The following is a 19308-nucleotide window of genomic DNA, read 5'->3' on the forward strand; positions in this document are numbered from 1 at the left end:
CTGCTGCCTCAGAGCCTGACCTGGGTATGGAGAGACTGTGCAGGACAGACAGAGTGGGGGAGTAAGCAGACCCCAAACCTGAAGGCTGCACCCCTCCCCTGCATGGTTGGCCGTCCCCCAAGCCCGAGGCCCCGGGGTCACAAAGTGCAGACGAACTGACAGGTCAGTCCCATCGCACAGGACACAGAGCTGGTCGATGGGGCCTTGGGAGGGAGGGGGAGCCATCAGGCCGCCTGTCCGCCCTGTGAGCCCCACCAGCCCATCCCTGCGGGGCCCAGCCTGTGCTGGGCATGCTGCCTAAGCTCTTCCCACAGAGGCAGAGTTTGAGGAGGAGACACTGAGGCCCAGAGAGAGGAATGGCCTGGCTCGGGCCCCACAGCCCTGCTGTGTGGCTTTGGGCAGCTCCTGTACCCTCTCTGGGCCAGGCTGGGGGGCAGGCGCTGAAGCCCAGTTCTTGATGTCCAGGTGGCCAGTCCAGCTTAATGCACAGCGGGGCCACAGGGAGACCCTGGGGCAAGGGGCGCAGGTAGGGCCTCAGCAAATGCCCCTGTCCCGCAGGCTGCGGTGTGACACCAGCGGGGCTTCCCACTTGGTAAGGGAGGGAGCCAGGGCACTGGGACGGTGAGCAAGGCCCAAGGCCACACGGCGGCGGGAAAGGGCGGCCCGGCTCTCCCCGCAGCCCTGTCCTGGCCCTCAGCTGGCCCAAAGGGCATCAAGGTGCCCACTGCCCCAAGGCACAGCGCACGGAGGGCCCGTGATGGGGGCAGACTCATTTCTTAGCAGAGGATGGTTCTGTCTTCCCCAAGGGAACGGCCAGGCCGAAGATGCCATGGGTGCAGTGGCATCAGACGTGGGTTGGGTGTTGGCCCCCACACGACCTTGCTGTGTGACCCCGGTATGTCCCCTGCCAGCCTCGGTGTGCCCCAACCATCACCTGGAGGTAAAGGCAGCTCCCTCTGAAGGCTGCCATGAGGCCAAGATGCGCAAGCACGCTCACCACACGTGGGGTCAGGTGTGACACGTGCTCTCAGACTTGCACATGGAGGGCACCCACATCGCACACATGGACAAACTTGATCTCCAATGGCAGCGAGGTATGGGCTTCATGGTCACGGAGATGACCTTGGAGTTCAGAACAGTTGTGTTTCTGGGGGAGCCAGCGGGCCATGTTGGGGGCAAAAGCCGCAAATGGGTCCCCACTTTCCCCACCCTGGCCCCCCCCAGCCCACGTACCCACGGTGCCTCCCTCTGCAGGAGAGCGCCGCCAGTCACCCTCCTCCCGACCCACCCACAGGCCAGGGACCTGCTCAGCTGAGGGGAGCGTGTGCCCGAGCTTTGCCGTCACATCCACCCTCACCGCGGATGCAGTATGCAGTGGAGATGGGGTGGCTGCCATGGAGCCCTTGGTGACCCCACAGGGGACAGTTCTTCTTCCTAGGACCCAGAGTCACCTGCTGTGTGACTCTAGGTGAGGCCCTTGCCCTCCCTTCCAGGAGGCAGTCCACTGGTCCACTCAGCCAAGGTCGCTTGAGAGCCTCCCAACACAGGGAGGGCAGGGAGGGCTTCCTGGAGGAGGGGGCAGCCGCAGAAACATGGAGAAGAAATGGATGCCACCCTCGCCCTTAAAACAGCAGACCACACTCCAGAAGGTAGATCACAGGTGGGTGGGCCTCAAACACTGCAGTGCTGCCTTCTACACTCTGAGGACCCTCACCTTCCCACCCCGTGGAGAAGATCATCTTGGACACAGTGACCCTGTCCTTGGCCCAGTCGCCCATGGCCCACCAGCCCTTCATGGCGAAGTTAATGTCCATGGCTCCTCTGGCCGGGAGCTCATGTATGGCGAGGACTGGAGAGGGTGGCAGTGGGTGAGAGACAACAGAGACAGAGAGAGGGAGGCAGAGACGGAGAGAGGATTCACGCTGAGGAGCCTGGGAGCGGGCCCAGGAGTCCAGTGTCATCACACGGGGGTGCTCGTGGCTCAGCGTAGGTGCAGGACCCCCGGGGCCACCCAGTCAGGTTGCTGCCCGATGCCAAACTCCCCATGAGGCCCAGGGCCTGGACAACTTCCTGGTCCCTTCCAAGCCCTCTGTTGACACCCCCGACCCCAGCAGGAGTCCCCTGGCCCCGGTGAGAACCCAGGCCTGCACACAGCCCTAGAGGGTGCCAGAAATGGGTTCCAACAGCAGGTCTGAGACCACAGGGAGTGGTGTCCCCTGGGCGTCCCTGCCTGGGATGCTGGAGCCCAAGCCATCCCCCCTGGCTCTGCTTTGTAAAAGGGGCTGGCGACTGTAATGGGACAATGGATGGAAGGAGGTGAGAGGGGGACCCGGGAAGGAAGGTGCTGGGCATGGGGAAGGGGCTGATGGGGACACAGCACATTTGGGGAGAAGCCAGAGCAGAGACAGCTGGTGGCATCTGCAGTCCTTCCTCCTTCCTCCTGCTGCGGGGGCCCAGCTGACCTCCTGAGAACTCTGTGCCCCGCTAGGCCCCCAGCAAGCTGCGCCTGAAAAACAGCCACAGTGGGCTCTGTCTGGCCCTGACAGAGACATCCCAGGCAAAGTGGCAGACTGGCCTGGGAGGACAGGATGAGGTGGAGGCCCCAGCGTCTCCGAGCCCCTTAATTCCAGGCCCACCCACTCCAGGCAGACTCTGCTCCCGTCACCCAGCGCCCGTGGCCTGGGTCTGGGTGTGCACGGGGGGGTGCTTTCGGTGTGCGGTGAATGGGGAGGGCCGTAGGAAACAGCCTCACACGTCCAGCTGTCACCTGAACGTCCTCCATCGCCGGGGTCTTCCCCCAACAGCATCCCCCCCCCCCCGCTGATTCCCACTTCTGTGCCTTTGCTCACGCAGTGCCTGGCCCACGTGCACTTCTCCTCCAGGCCCAGCGTGCTGGTCACGCCCTCCCTCCCCGACAGACCACGCCCTCCCTCCACGACAGACCACGCCCTCCCTGCTCCCTCGTGCACAGCTCTGGGGCCCAGGAAGTCTTCCCTGCAAGAGGCTGGGGACAGGGATGCGCCCCACCTCTGGATGCCTAGCCCCGCACGAGGCTGGCCCTCTGCTGCTGAGGACATCACTGATGACAGCACAGGGCAGCAAATGCATCACGCACACGTCTCTGAGCACCGACCATGTGTCCGGGATGGGTCTAACGCTGTGGATGCAGGAGACAGACCCTCTCCTGGTGTTGATGTGTAGCAGGGGAGACAGACTGCGACCGGAGCAGAGGGGAAAACAGGTGGTCTGTGGTCTGTGGGGCAGTGATGACCCCGGGGGGGTGTCCTTCCAAACAGGTGGTCAGGAAGTCCTCCTTGAGGAGGTGGCCTCTGGATGAAGGCCTGGAGGGGGTCAGGCTGCTTGGGTTCCTGGGGTGAGCGCTGCAGGCGCAGGATGGAGGGAACCTGTGGGTGGGCCGGGTGTACAGGGAATGCGGGGTGTATGGTGTGGATGGGGTGTGTGGGGTGCACGGGGTGGGTGGGGTGCATACAGGTGCATAGAGGGTATGGGGTCTATGGGGTCTATGGGGATGTTGGCTGTATGGCGTGTGTGGGGTCTATGGGGGTGTGGGGGATGTACAAGGTGGGACTGGTCATGAGTGGAGGTGGGGAGGTGCTCAGGGCTTCCTTTGGTGACAAGAGCTGGCACTGGATGTCCATCAGTTATGGACTAGCTTCCTGGAGCCAGGAGGTTGCAGGACCCAACCCCTGCGAGCAGACCTCCACAGTGAGAGCCTGCAGCGGCCCCTCCGGGCAGCCGCACGAAAGCCCGCCGCTCTCCGAGCCACCCCCACCTCACCTAGGAAAAGGGCCAGCCCAGCCCAGCGAGGGAGGGAAGGAAGGGCCAGTCCGACCCAGCCAGCCTGGAGCCACCACTGACCCCACCTGCCAGGTGACCTCCAACAGCACTGGACCCCCAGGCCCGAGTCTCCCCACCTGTGACATGATGGCTGCCCCTGCCCCACTGCACGCAGAGGTCTCCCCAGCTCTCACCGAACTCTGGGGTCCAGAGCTCAAAGGCAGGAAGGCAGGGCCCTTGCTCTGGGAACCTCCAGCTCAGCAAACATGTGTCCCAGCCCAGGCCAATCCCCAAGCATGTGCTCACGCAGCACAGCTGACCCAGGGCATGTCACTAGAGGTCTGAGTCTCTCTACAAGGGAGGTGACAATCTCCCTCTTGGGTGCTGTTCGGACCACAGACGGGTCCAGCGCCCACTTCTGGGTTCTCCACTGTGAGGAGGGACCCTGACAACAGACAGAGTCTGGGGAGGTGCCCTGACACAGGGAGGATTTGACAAATGGGGCCCAAGAGAGCTATTTCAGGTGACACCGGTGGTCACCACTAAATACGGTGGTAGCAGGTGCTTGCATGACCCCGTTCACCTGCCAGGCCCCAGGCCCCTGCCCTGCGCTCTGCCCTCCGTGATGCCAGCACTGCCGCCTTCCCGCTTGAGGGGCACGGTCAATGCCACAGAGCTGGGTGGAGACCAGGCCTCTTTGACAAGGTGCCCTGGGCCTGGAGGGCGACACAGTCCTGCCTTGAAATCTACAAGGCCATCCAAGCCCAGGGAGGGCACTGGGGGCAACATGTGGAAGCGGGGCCCGGCCCTAAGGAGGTGCAAACAAGGGGCTGGCTGCGGCCTGCGGGTCCTGGTGTGCCCCGCAATTTGAGGTCTCCAGGGCCCTGTCTGCATCTAAGAGCCCCCTTGCCGACCCCCTCCCAGGGTCACATGGACCCATTGTCAGGAGACACAGGTCTGTGCCCCTGAAAACACAAAGATCATCTTAGAACCAGGTCCGGGGGGCCCGCAGAGGGGGTCTGGCCACTACCTGTATAAAGATGAGGAAACTGAGGCCCAAGGGCCCTGCCCAGGGCTGCAGAGCATGGGAGTGGGAGTTGGTAAAGTGACAGGAGGGTTTACCCAGGTTTTCTGTCACCTGGTTCACATCCCACAGTTCCTTCTTGCGGAAGCCGATGACATCCACGAAGTCCTCCGTCAGCCAGAACACCTCCTTGGCATTGGGGCCCATCTGGGGAGAGGCAGGGTTCAGGGAGCCCCCAAGACAGTGGGGAGCCCTGCCGAGAATGCCAGCCACCGGAGATGAGTGTCATCGGAGATGCCAGAGGGGACACACGCTCTCATTCCTCTGCCTCCGCCCACCTCCTCCCCTCATCCGGTCCCTCTTTGTCACGCTCCTGACTCTCCCTCCCTAGCACCACAGGGCTCTGGACCTGACTCAGGAAGCTGAGTCGGGACCTCTGAGACTCCACTGCCACTTTGTGGATGAGGACACAGAGCCCAGAGGGCAGGAGAGTGGAGCCCTCATTTCAGGTGCTGCCCTGGGCACCCGAGGAGTGGCAGCTTCCAGGTCAGTCTTGGAGGAAGGGAGGTGGGCGGCTCTTTCCAGATGACAAAGAACCGCCACGTCCCGGTCCCCGTGATGCATGCCACACAGCCAACGTGTTTTCTCACACCCCACCCTGGGCCCCACGTGGTGAGCCACTGTCCCCTAACAGATGGGGATGCTAGGTCTCAGAAGGACAAGCAATTTCTTCAAAGTCACAAGACTGGCAGAGGCCATGATGGCAGAGGCCAAGATCCCACCCTGGTCCAGCCTGGGGCTCAGGGAAGCATATGAGACTTCTGTCCTCATCCCGCTCCTCTGACTCCAAGGGCCCCAGACTGGTGTCCGTGCCAGCCAGGCCTCCTCCCACTTGTCATGGTTCTCCTCTGCCAGCAGGTGGCTGATGACCTGGACAAAGTTCTGGAAAGAAGAGGAAGAAAGTCCTGTAGCTGAGAATAAGGCACCAGATTTGGCTCAGTATGTGACCAGGGTCTTGGCTCAGTATGTGACCAGGATCAGGGCTCAGTTTGTGACCAGGATCAGGGCTCAGTATGTGACCAGGGTCTTGGCTCAGTATGTGCCAGAGTCAGGGCTCAGTATGTGTCCAGGATCAGGGCTCAGTATGTGACCAGGGTCTTGGTTCAGTATGTGACCAGGATCAGGGCTCAGTATGTGTCCAGGATCAGGGCTCAGTATGTGACCAGGGTCTTGGCTCAGTATGTGACCAGGATCAGGGCTCAGTTTGTAACCATGGTGAGAGCGCAGTCTAAGGCTGGAGTTGAGGACCGCCCCCCTGGGTGCCCACCTGCACTTCCCCGGGTCTGAGCTGTCATACACCCTCTGGAAGATCTCAGTCATGTTCCTCAGGATGTCGATGGTGGAGAGTAAGTCCCCACTGTAGCTGGTCCCATCCTGGGAGAGCTCCACCAGTGTCTGGATGACATCAGAGATCCGATCCTCAGGTAGTCTGTGCGGAGCCTTTGCCAGGTGCTCTGAGGTCTGGAAGATGGAAGGGGTGGGTGCCATGACTTGCAGGTACCAAGGACCCTCCACCCCCAGAAGGTCCTCTGCAGCCCCCGGTCATGGCTATGGCTGACTCATGTCCACAGAGTGTGCCAACTAGGACACAGGGTCATGTCTGAGCACATAGGGCAGAGGGGGACCCTGGAGAGATGCGTGGGGTGAGGAAGGAGACCCGGGCCTGACCTCACCATCATCTGGATGTCTAGCAGTCCTCAGGGACACGACAGGTGTAGATGGGGCTCCCAGTGGGTCATACCCTCCTCACCCAGCTCACGGCATTGCAGGATGAGGCCTGGGGTGATGGCAGGCCAGCTGTCTCCTGATTCTCAGGTGGGTGCCCACCTCCAGCACAGGAGTCCCACCCATGGCTCCTAGCCACAAGCCCCTCTGGATGGAACCCTCCAGACCCAGATGCAGACACGGGGCAGCCTTGGGGCCAACTGACATCAGGTGTCAACAGCCTTAAACACCAGCACAGCCTGTGATCCAGAACTTGCTCCCAGGGAAACATGCACAGTTGCGCACACACATGGCAGCGATGCCCTAGGGGCCTGCCACAGCCTTGTCATCCAACAGAAGCCAACAGGACAGGACACCTACTCCATCGCATGGTGCAGACTCAAAATCAGGGGAAGTATGGTTGTACACGCAGACAAAAAGCCAGGGAAGTCACACCTGGGTTTTCTTCAATTTACTTCCCTAGATTTGCAACACACTACACAGAACATGTATTGTTTTACAAACAAAATGGGGCGGGGGGCTGAACCCACAGCAGGTATACACAGCCCCCACTACGGAACAAGCCCTGTGTGGGGGCGCATGGAATACTCAACACACTTGTTTTAAAGAAAAAATAAACAAAAACCAAAAACCAAACAGAGGCTCGATAGGGTCACTTCCTGAGTATTGCGCAGCAAAGAAAAGTTTAAAACATCACGCACTCCTCAAATAAGACGGGCAAAGGAAACCAGCCACTGATGTGCCAAGCCACTCCCGGGAGCCCGCTCTGACGTTGCCAAGCCCCCATCACCCCATAGGGCTGCACAGGGATTAAAACGACCCGTTTCAAAACTGACTTCCCACTTCCCGGCCCTGCAAGCCCCAGGCCACTGTGTTAACGTCTCTGTGCCTCAGTTTCCCACGTGTCAATGTGTCACTTTGTGGGACGTCGCACTAAAGGGCTTCAAGCAGATGCTGCCTCCTGGTGGACTCTCAGGACACGCGACCCTGGGCTCCCACACTCTGTACCCCAGCTTCTGGGCACAGGCTGCACGGGCATAGTCTGGGCCGTGTGCCCTGCACTGACAGCTCCTTGGGGGGGCATCTCAAGGACAGGAGCCCCCATGACACCCACCCCTTGGTCCTCACCTGTGCCATTGTGAGGACACCGGACTGCAGCCACCTCTCCAGCCGGGGTGTCCTTCCAGAGCACAGCACCAAAGTTGTCCTCATCACAGCTCCCATGGGGCTCTGCCAAGGGTCAGAGATACAAGTGGGAGTGGGATACATGAAGTGGGGCAGAGAGCTGGCAGCAGGGCCAGGAAGGCAAGACCCCTTCAGGGAATCCACTGTCACAAGGGAGTGTCATTCCCCAGAAGAGCTGAGCCCCAAGTGCACCCAGGCTCTCAGGATGCCCCTCCCCAGAGTCCAGCTATGGGGTGGGGGGACACTCACTGGGACATGGCTGGGTGCTGCATTGCTGCTGCTCATCTTGGGGGCCTTGGAAGGCTGCACCCCTAAAGAAGGGCCCCAAGCACGCACTCTCCCACCGCTGTGTGCCACCCTCACATGTAACACGGCAGCCACGTCACGATGCCCAGGTCTGACACTGTGCAATGCCACCGTGCACAGAGACCCAAGGATGGGATGAGGAGGGTGCAGGTACAGGAGCCATGGTGATGCAGACACAGAGATGTAGGGGCTCAAGCCTCTAGAAAAAAAGAAACTTAGACCCCGAGAGTGGAAGCCAAGCTCAGCCTGATACAGGATAAAACAAATGCCTCACATGCACTGGTTCCCCACCATCACCCCACTGCCCCCTGCATCCCGAGGAAAACTGCAGGGTCCCATGATGAGCCCCTATGGGGTCTCAACCCACCCTCGAGGCCCATGCCCATCAGGTCCCCCACCCACAGGTCCCTCGGCACACCCCTGACCTGGGGACTGCTGCAGGAAGCAGTCTTGAGTTTCCACCCAGCTCTCCTGTAGGAAAGCCCACTGCACTCCCGCGGGCGATGCTCCCGGCCCTGGGAGCAGCTGGCCGAGCACTGGCTCCAACTTGACCACTCGTTCCATTTTCATCCTCTGCCCGGCTCGGGGGAGGAAAGGCACAGGAAGCCGTTATGAACACCACCCAGCCTGGGGCACAAGTGTCAACACCCCTGGGGACTCCCCACACCACCGTGAAATCTGAGGCATCGGTGTGGCACCCAAGGGGGCCCCCACCCCAACACCCGGGGTTCCTTGAGTACCACGCCCCAGGGTCTCTCAGCTCCAGCCTGATCACTGCCTAGGCTCCCAGCTCTGAGCCCCCAGCAGGTGGGTCTGGGTGGGCAAAGCTGGGCTCCTGGGGCTGGCCAGCGACCCGCCGGGCCCTTCCTTTCCCTCCCCAGTCCCCCGTAGCCCCACCCAGCGCCCTCCTTCTCACCTACTAGGGCACAGGGCGATGTTGCCAAAACTGATTTGCTTCTCGGGGCTCTGACGGTAGCTGCCTCTAAACTGCGGCGGCCGACAGGTGCGGGTGCCGCCCTGGAAGCACCGGTCGCAGTTGCTCAGGCTCTGAAGCGACCGCTCGTGCCAGGCGTCGTGCACTATGGAGGGAACAGAGCTCCCCGGGACCCTTGCCCGGCAGGGCAGCCATCTCCCACCCCTGCCGCCTCGGCCCCCCGCCCCTGCCGCTCCCCCGCTGCCCCGCCCCCGGCTCCTGCCGCCCCGCCCCCGGGCCCTGTCGCCCCTGTCGCCCCCGCGCCGCCCCCCCGCCGCCCCGCCCCCGGCTCCTGCCGCCCCGCCCTCGGGCCCTGTCGCCCCGCCCCAGGGCCCTGTCGCCCCGCCCCCGGCTCCTGACGCTCCCCCCGCCCCCGGCTCCTGCCGCCCCGCCCCCGGGCCCTGCCGCCCCGCCCCCGGCTCCTGCCGCCCCGCCCTAGGGCCCTGCCGCCCCGCCCCCGGCTCCTGCCGCCCCGCACACCGGGAGTCCCGGAGGAGTTGCGCACGCGCGCTCCCTCGGGGCCCGCTGCGCTGCGCCCTTTAGGAGGAGCACAGGCTCCGTGGCGAGCACTCCTCGGCCACAGGGTCACCTGTGCGCCCAGACCTACAGCGTCACAGGCCTGCTGCCTTCCCCGGACCGGGGGCTCCGCTCAGACCCTCTGGAATTCCTCAGGAGGAGGCCTGCCACGCTGGGCAGCAGGTGGCCGCAGGGAGGCCCTTGGGGCTTTTTTTTTTTTTTTTTTGAGTTTGAAGAGCATTAGATTCAGAGCTGATCCCAAAGACTTGTCATTTCCCCGGCCCTGTTGGCGGTCTCATGCCATTTCTGGGTCCCTGGGGTCAGACGCTTTGTCTCACGCCTGTTCCCCTAAATCCAGTGTGGCAAGCGACTGGCACTTGAGGTTAGTCTAATTACGGTAAATTACCACACTCATTACTTAGAATCGGCAACGATTAATAACGTCTAATATTTGACCAAAAACCTAATGCCCTGGAGCCGAATTTCCCCACTTCCCAGACTTGAAGAGCGTTTGCCTGTCAGCCCCGCCCAGCCGCGCCACTCACCTTTCTGTGCCAGGGGCGGGGAGCTCAAGTTGCTGCCCCTCGTCCCCCAGCTCCTCAAGCCGCCAGGCATCGGTGGGCAGCAGGACTGGCTCAAGGAGGTGGTGTGCAGGCGGCTGCAGGGTGGGTTCAGGTCAGCTCCCAGGTGCTGGCCTGCAGCCGCCACCCTGCCGCTCGGGAAGGGCGCTCTCAGCCCTTGGTCCCACAGTCCCCAGCTACAGTGGGGCAGGGGCCAGCACAAGGGCCGCTTGGCCCTACTGGGCAGTTGGGAAACCTGGGACTAGGTGCCCCAGCCTGGCACCAACCCCTGGGGATCCCGTGGGTCCAGCCCCCCCTACCTTGGGGACCTCCCTCTCTTCCTCCAGGGCCCTCAGGCATCAGCTGCAGGACAGCACGCCTGAGTGGCTGCTGCCCTCCCCTGCTCAGCATCCCACCAGCGCTCCTGCCTTCCGTGGCCCCGCCAGTCACTCCAGGGCCCCCCACAGGCTCCTGAGATGAGCGGCTCTCCCCAGGAAAATCTCATCAGGGGAAAAATAACCCAAAGAACGACAGTCTCATTATAAATTGATTTAACTTTACAGAAGTAGCTAAAATAGAGGTTAATAGAAAGGCTTATTTGAGAAATACATCCTGTAGGCAGGCTCGCGTTAGGGCCGACGGGTCTGGGCCAGGCTGGGGATTGTGGCAGAGGCCACAAGGTCAGCTGTCTGTGTGCACCCCAAAATTCCCAATCCACAGGTGCAAAGAAAGCCCCAGTCCCATCTAACACCGGGTCACACCGGGTTCCTGGGCCCTTATTTCTACTGGTCTCCACCCCTTCCAGACGAGGACTTGGCCCTGCCCCTGGCCAGGCTCCAACCCTCTGACCCCACCCTCGCATCAGGTCTCACACCTTATACCTCAGACCCCAGCGTGCCTGGCCCTGCCCAGAGCCCCTCCTCTGGCCAGGCCAGCCCAGGGCAACTCCTTTCCAAGAACACTCCTCTCGAAGCGCTCACTGCCACGGGTCTTGCGGTTGCACAGGCAGGCCTCCACCGGGACCCCCTCAAAGCCACCGCCCTCGATGCCCAGCGCAGGCAGGCGGTGCGTGCCCACATCTGCAGGCCTCTCCCATAGTCCTACCTGCACTTGCCCCACGGGGATCACAGCTTCCAGCTTCCTGGTGGAAACTAGACATCAGGGCTCAGAGACGGGGCGGAGATAAAGGCCTGCTGTGTCTTTGATGGGGTGACATCTAGGTATCTCCTAAGCAGGGATCTGGGACACAGCAGCCCCGTGTCCCAACCAGCACAGCATCCCGGAGGGCCAGTTATAAGCCAAGTATGGGTCTTCACCTACCTTGCTGGGAAAAAAGAGTTTCTGTGTTTGGGAGACAAGCCTGCCTCTATATAAACAGGGAGGCATTTGCCCAATGTCGGTTTAACAGTGCAAACTGCCTTTTGTTTGAAAGCAGCTCTGGGAAACCAGCTTGAAAATGTCGAAAACGTGTTGTTAGTGACTCTCTTCAATTTTAGGCTAGCTGAACCAAGACTTCTGCCCATGTTCCGTCTGGGATGTGAAAGTCTGTAACATATTTCCCTCATTTGCCTCGTTGTGAACACAGAGATTTCGGGCTGGGAAAACAAGCCTATCTTGCCTATACCGAAAAAACCCAGCAGGACACTGCATTTACCCAGCATGGCCCCGATCACGTGCACAGCCCTGCGGATCACGTGCCCCTAGGCCCCAGGTCGGACCGTGCACCCCCTGATCATGTGTTGCTTGGCCACTGATCACTTGTTCAGCCACAGACCCCCATATCACCTGTTGCCCTGCCTCTGATCACGTGCCCACCATCTTCTGATCACATGCCCCAGGCTCCTAATCTAACGCCACCCGACCTTTGGTCACGGGGCCACACCCTGCTGATAAAATACCCACCAAGTGCCTTATCCAGTGCCGCCTGGGCCCTGCTCATGTTCCCACCCCCCACTGATCATGTGCTGTCTGGACCCTGATCATGTGCCCACACCCTGCTGAACATGTGCCCCCAGGTCGTTGAGCAAGAAGGGGATGATGACCTCTCCGGGATGAAGGTCATGGCCATAATTCCAGGCAAGTCACTGAGACCAACACATGTGCCAAATGAGGGGAACCTACAAAGGACAGAGCAGGAGGGGACGATGCGTCCTTGGATGGATAAACCCTTTGAAGTTTATCCCAGGAAGTGAGGCCCCCAGAGCACTGGAGTTGTTCCCACTGCATACCTGAGAGGCAGATCTGAGTGGCACCTGCCAGATCCCCCTCCAGGATCCCGGGGCACGTCCCTTGGCTGAAGCTAGAATAAGTACCAGGCTGCATCTCTCAGAGGCCAGTCAGAAAGATCGCCTCATCTGAGGATGGCGGCTCCGCCCAGGGTCCTACTCCCTTCCGGAGCAGCTCCACCTCCAGCTAAAGATGTAGCAGACTGAGGCTCGGCCTTGCTGCCCAAACTTGGGACAATTCTGGAGGGCTCTTCCAGCCCAAGAGCTCCGTCCCTTCCCGCACTGCTGCAGATGTTGATCCTGGGACCCACTGCAACACGTGGGAGGCAAGATGGCCCCCAACAGCCCCTCCCAGCTCATACAGGGACAGGCAATGTTTAAACGAATGAGGTAGAGTTAAATATATTAAAAACCAGGGAAATGTACCGAATATATTAAGTAAAAAATGCCTCTTCACAGATACACATCACTATATATAAGAGATAAACAAGGTCGTACTGCAGAGCACAGGGAAATACATTCAGTATCTTGTAATAAACCATAATGAAAAAGAACATGAGAAGGAATATATATGTGTGTGACTGAATGCTATGTCGTGCTCTAATACAACATTGCAAGTCAACTATACTTCAGTTAAAAAAATCTTCACAATTCTGTGTAGAGCATGATCAAGAAGAACTAGGGGAGAAGTTTATATTTTCTCAGAATTTGGTTAGAATCAATTGGAGACGACTGACCGTGCAAGAAGAGTCAGAGGAGAACAGCCAATCCAGGAGTCTGGGATTAGGCGGGACTGGATTTAATTTCAGAGCAACCTCGTTCCCCCAGTGGCTTAAAGGTCAGGGACATTTGTGAATCAAAAGAGGTGAGTCTGTTCTTTGTCACTTCCAGTATTTGGCCAACCCATTGGCGCACTGGCATCCATGACTTTGGATGCAACATTGAGTCTGTGCACCCTGTGCTGTGCCCATTCTTCATCCAACAAATGTTTATGGAGCACATCTGTGTGTCCAGCAGGGTTCCAGGTGCAGGGAATGCAGCGGTTAAAAAAAAGTCCCTGATCTCACGGACTGGGTGGGGCTCACAGAGCTGTGATAGGAGAAACTGAGAAGTAAGCAAAACTGAGTGAAACACAGAGTTGGTTAGATAAGGGTGTGATTTGGAGAAAATGAAAACAAGAAAGGAGGATGAAGTCGTGGTTTTAAATCCAGAGCCCATGGAAGGTCTTCATGTGTTATGACGATTGATGCTAGTGGTAGTGTGGGGAATGGGAGGGGGGAAAGCTACCAATTCATGGAGAGAAAGGGAGCAGTAAAAGGCCCTGAAGCTAGAGCATAGGGACTAAGGGATAGCTGAGGGCTCTGCGACTAGAACGCAGTGGGGAGGAACCCAAAAAGGAGAAGATGGACAACTCAAAGATGGAGAGGAGCCCACGCAAACATCTCAGCTTTTACTCAGAGAAAAATAGCAGGCCATGCAGGGTGTTAAGTGACACAGATTCATTTCCCTGCAGGGGAATTCCTCCTGCCCTTGTGCTGGAGAGGAGACTGATGGGGGTGAGGGGAGAGAGGATACTGCACAGCCGCAAAGATGAGAGTAGCAGCCTGGACCATGGGGATAGCAGGGAGGCGGTAAGACGTGACTAGAGTTTGGATATTCTGTGAAGTTCCATCTAAGGGGATTTGTTCAAGCGGTGCGTTAACAGAGAGACAGAGAAAGAAATCATGGAAGGACTCCAAGGTTTGGAGCTGGAAATGCAGAAGGATGGCGTCACCATGAACTGATGTGGAGAAAACTGCAGAAGTAGCAGATGTGTGCAATTGATAGTGGGGACACTTTGAGGATTAACTAGAGTGAAGAAGCCGGAGGGTTTGGAAAGGGGAGGCTGAGACCATCAGCGCGGAGATGTGACTGAATACAGGGAGGCTGCAGAGATCACCGAGGGAGTAAGTGGTAGAGGATGGGATAGAAGATGAGAAGCCTGCCCCTGGGTTCTTGGTAGGCATGCGGGTTGGTGTGCGGGGTGGGAGGGAGCGGCCCCCACTCTTCCTCTTCCCTTCGTTCCTCTGTGCTCCCAGCCCACCTGCCAGCCAAGGTGGTCTCTGGATGGGGCCCCCAGGCCGGCACCCCAGGCTGGGGGAGGGTGGGGAGGGGGGTTCTACCCCCATTTCCTCAAGCTCCCTCCAAACCCTCAGGGGGCAGCTCCCTTAGAAAGGAGGGAGGGAAATAGCAAAAATAGAGAGGAATCCTGGAATCTCTTACCACAGCAGAGCTGCTGGAGAAACTGCACTTTAAATCAAAGACCAGCAGAGAAGTGTCACTTTCCCATCAATAAGGGGGCACCTGAGAGCCCCACTGCTCGAAGGATTCTGGGGAAGGTGCTCTGGCTTCTCCACTGGGAATTCCTCTAGTCGAGAAAACACAGTCCTAGTTTTTGCTAAAAACGCCACCAGCTAACTTCCCGATGTCCCCCGAGTGGCTGGAGCCCCGGCCAGAGCCCCCCACCCCCGCCCAGCCCTGCATGCAGTCCGCTGCCCTGGAGGGTTTTCTCGCTGGCACTGGGAGCCTCCTGCAGGACAGGGGCCCGGCCACAGGTACCCTGGAAGTGAAGATGCCAGCCCCCAAATGGGTGGCTGCTGGAAACTGAAGCAGCGCTTCACTCGCTTAGCCCCCTTATAAAGCCACGGTGCTTCATTCTGTCTTCTCTAAAGCTTCTCACACTGCAGTGAAAAATGTAAGATGATGTGCCAACTAAGGACACCCAGAAACACAGAGCTCTTCCAGGAGGGGACCTCAGTCTCTGTGGGAGATTGCTAACAATTCCTATACAGCAAATAAACGGCATATTCTTATGTTGAACCTACAGTTCTCTTCCGTGATCCAATATCCAATATACACTAGGATTTCATCTTAGAACCTCACATCTAAATCCATGACTTAACATATTTTAAATTGGATTTGCGAAACTCTAATATGTTACATTATCTGAAATATTCAGGAACATGAAACACTATGTATATGGACTCCCTTCCCTTTGTAACCATTTTGGACAATAAAGTGCAATAAACTGCTTATAGTATAATGTGTACAGAATTTATTTTTAATTTAAAAAGCAAGCCAAAATGTGTACAATTTGACTAGTTTTGGTGTATAGACACATCCAGTGAAGCTACCACTGTGATCAAGGTAATGCACATGGCCATCATGCCCCCGAGCATCTCAATTCCTCTTTCCAACCCCTTCCCCTCCATCCCCATCTTCAGGCAATCACTTCCTGATTTCTATTACTATAAATTATTTTGCACATTCTAGAATTTCTATATAAATGACAGATTCCTTTTTAACACAACTACTACTTTAATTCACTTAAATATTTCTATACCCATTTCTGAAACTTCAAGGGAGCAAAAGATCTCTCTCTCTCTACACACACACACACACACACACACACACACACACAAATGCATAGAACAGCAAGTATCCTCTGAAGCCAAGTAAGGAATAACTGTGTTCTCCTATATCATTTTGACATAATGAGTAGATTTCAGACCAGAGATTCTCACTGGATGCTTCCTGGACTGGATTCTTGTTGGTGACACTTTTGGGACCTCATGTTTCAATGTTCAGTGTGCCCCACAACCTCCTGAAAGGAGAGTTATGGAGCCCAGGTCCTTCGGATTCAACTTCACACTCACCTAGTCTGTCTACCTTGCTATGAAAGTTGATAACTCCATCCTATGTTCCTTCAAAGGGATTTTGCCCTTATTTGACTCTGAATTTATATTCTGCTTGTGTCTTAAGACTTGTAACCCTGGCAGACAGACACCTGCAAGTTTCTCATGCACTTCTTTGGCCTGCAGAACTCCTGTAAGGGTACAAGGATGAGGCTGAGTGAATTCTGTGGATCTCTCGCCCCTGAATCTGGCCATGACACCCCGACTACCGGTGGGAGAAATACACAGCTTTATTTTTCTGAGTAGCAGATAATAGGTAATGCTTTCAGCTGGGAGAAAAATCAAGAAATGAAAATATAATTATGCTATTTATTGTTTATTAGGTTCATTCATTCATTCATTTATTTTAAAGGCTGCAGTGGGGATTTATTCCAGGACCTCATGCATGCTAGGCTACCATGCTATATAGACACCTGAAAAAAGGTTCAAGACCTTGTCCTCCGGGGTCCAAACCACAAAGACCACCCACTCTTGGGTGAGCTCAGCCGCCGCTAACACGCTAAGGAAGAGGAGGGAAGTGTACTGGCATCTGGGGAGGGGAGTCAGTGGTCAGGATTCAGGAGGAAGTGTGGGACTTGCTTAAGCCTTTGAACACATATTTTACCCCTTGAGTTTTTGCTTTTCGATGTATTTAATTAGGCTTTCCATTTAAAATTTATTCCAACCCCTCAGGAATGCTAAACTGGTCCCATTAGAACGGTCAGAAATGCACCCAGGTCTCTGCAAATCTCAGTTCGCTTCTCTGAAAGATGCTGTCCTGATGTTGGCTCTTTCCTACCTCTCTGGGACTGTCCTCACCCCCGCCCCTGAGTCCACAGTTACTGATTCCACAGTTTCCCAGCGGTTGCCTCAAGCCGGGAGCTCTGTCCCTCTCCCAGCGCAGCTGGAAACGGGAGGTTCGTGATGCAGGCGCTTGGCCAGATGCACCTGCCAAGTACCGGGAGCAAGCTCCAGCTGCGTGGTTGGGAGGCGAGGCCTGGAATCCAATGAGGAGGGTGCGGGATGGGGAGGGGCGCTCCAGCCTTGAAATAAGGCCGGGGAGCACCTGCAGGGGAGAGTCTCCACCACTGTGCCTCAGGGCCAGGCGCAGCCTGGCTGCTCCCAAGCGGTCTCCTACACTCGTTCAGCTGGAGCAGCGAGACTGGATGCTATTTGAGATGCATGGTTACCTCACCCAGTCACCCTGCTGGCTTCACTCTGAGCACCTGATGACTTCAAAGGCCGTGCGCCTCAAGGCCTGGCTGGTGCAAGCGATCTTCGGTGAGTGGGTCCAAAAGGGGAGGCTGATGCTGTTGCCTCCTTCCCCTACTCCTGCCCCAAGCTGGCTGCGTCCCAGAGCCGGCCTCTGCAGTGTCCCTGGCCCCAACTGAGTGCCCCTCTGCTCACAGAACTCACTCCTCATGGCCTGTCTGCTTCCTGTGCAGGGCAGGGAGCAGAGCACATCCTGCACATCCAGCGCGTGTCACAGACCATGCTTCACGTCAGTAAGTGTGACCCAGAAGGTGAGGCTGAGCTCTTGATACTGGCTGGGCCTTATTACCAGAAGGATGTACTCAAGGTGATCATGAGTTTAGTTGACTATCACCGCCAAATCCAGGTGCAAAATACGGGCCCAGGGACAATGAAAGGTTCTCTGGACAGGGGATCTGGACGCCTCCTGGCTGTGCCTGGGCAGAGGTCTCACCCTCTTAGTTCACCTGGGGGAGGGTCTCCTCTTTGCATGGGATCCAGAGGAGCAAATTGACCTCGTATTGCAGATTCGGGGCCCCCACCCCTGCAGCCTGTACCGCTGACTCCTTTTGTGGAGAAAATATATGGAACACAGGTGTGGTGTCACAGTGCTCTTCTTCCAGGTGATGAGAAGGCACCTGCCAGGGAGGCAGTGACCCAGCGGTCCCCCGGAGAAGCCCATGAGGTGGCAACCCACAGCCACCCTGAAGCTACCAACCAGGGCCCAGTTACCAGGTTTTGAAGGCACTTTGGGGCCAGGCAAGCTCAAAGTGGAAGCTCCCACCTGGAACCCTATTCTCCTTGGTCCCGTTGCTGCAGCAAAAGCTGAGAAGAAGAGGGAAAAATGGTGTGGATTGTTCTCAGCGTCCCTCCTCCAGGCTAGTCCCTGTTAAAAATGTTTGCGAATAGGAATCCAGAGTTCCCTTAAAGAGTCCTGAATTTCCATAAAAGCTGTTAATCAGCAGGGAGAAGGGGAGCGAGAGGCTCCCTGCTCCAGGCTGATTCACACCCAGAGGCTGGCAAGAGCTTGTGGGCTTCTGGCTGCCGGCAGGTGCTTCCCTTGTGCCCCTTAACCGCGCACACCTGGCTTTGGAAGGTCAACAGCCTCTCTGCCCAGTCTTCTCCGGGGAACCTTTCCAAGCCTGTGATGTTTCTGTTCCTGGGAAAAGGGAAATTAGAATTACCTTGTTTCTTAGTCACCCGAAAAAAGATATTTGATGAGAGACAGAAAGTGTGATAAGCAAATTTTTATTAGTGAAATAAAAAAAAGTGAACTATAGTACACTCTTGGAAATTGGAAGCGGGCCAATCCAAGAGGTAAAAAGGCACTGCTCCTTTATTTTTCCTGATTTTATATCATGGTTTCATGATTGTTTGATTGATTGATTGATAACTCAGGTTACCTGCGCTCTGGTTGATTGACAGCTCAGGTTCCTTGTGTTCTGGATGGTTCCTTTCCCCTTTCCCTCCCCCTGCCCATTGCTCATTTCTATCTAAACTACCTAACATTTCCACTCAAGGTGACCTGGAAAGCAAAACCTTGGTTTCCTCCCGGGTCTCAAGTTTGGGCATTTCTTGGTGCTGCAGGCCACCTGTCACATCGAGACATGAATGAACAGAATCAGTCTTTGATAAATGTGCTCCTTTTGAGTGAGCAAAGATCTTTATGCCCTTGGACAAAAAGGCAATTCATTGATTTACTAGAATGGCACAGCAAACTCATGTTTGCATCAATAATCAAACCAGTATCCATCAAGATAGAGGAGAAAAGAAAAGAAAAGATAAAGCAGAGATTTAAGGAGACTTGCTCCTCTTGAACTACAGGAGCAGAAGCAAGGCTGTTCTCTTAAAGCTCCTGGCAATACTTACGCAGCAGGGAGCTGAGGGGTCCGGGCATCTGATGCACGTGAGTTCAAGAACCACACAAGTTGTTCCATCTTCTCAACTGGATAAGGAAAAATGCTCGCTGATT

General features: G+C 56.9%; 1 protein-coding gene across 1 annotated transcript; it reads right to left on the minus strand.

Moving 5' to 3' along the window:
• Nucleotides 1–6294: 6294 nt before the first annotated feature.
• On the minus strand, nt 6295–12469 carry LOC140691651 (adhesion G protein-coupled receptor B1-like). The gene is made up of 7 exons (XM_072955517.1): nt 12376–12469; nt 11128–11298; nt 10133–10217; nt 9019–9290; nt 8524–8679; nt 7736–7837; nt 6295–6343 (listed from the first exon to the last, which is right to left on the minus strand). Exons 1-7 carry the CDS (start codon nt 12467–12469, stop codon nt 6303–6305), a joined length of 921 nt encoding a protein of 306 aa, XP_072811618.1. The 3' UTR covers nt 6295–6302.
• Nucleotides 12470–19308: the final 6839 nt, after the last annotated feature.

The sequence above is a fragment of the Vicugna pacos genome, chromosome 36, assembly GCF_048564905.1.
Source record: "Vicugna pacos chromosome 36, VicPac4, whole genome shotgun sequence".
Lineage (NCBI taxonomy): Eukaryota > Metazoa > Chordata > Mammalia > Artiodactyla > Camelidae > Vicugna > Vicugna pacos.

Bases quoted from the DNA above. Each gene is read 5' to 3' on its own strand.
- LOC140691651 (XM_072955517.1), bottom strand. From the start codon at position 12,469: ATGCAGCCTGGTACTTATTCTAGCTTCAGCCAAGGGACGTGCCCCGGG. The intron at 9,291-10,132 runs GTGAGTGGCGCG...GCGGGGCGGCAG, and splicing joins CCCGCCCCTGGCACAGAAAG to GAGCCGGGGGCGGGGCAGCG. The intron at 6,344-7,735 runs GTGAGGACCAAG...TCCATCTTCCAG, and splicing joins GTGTCCTCACAATGGCACAG to ACCTCAGAGCACCTGGCAAA.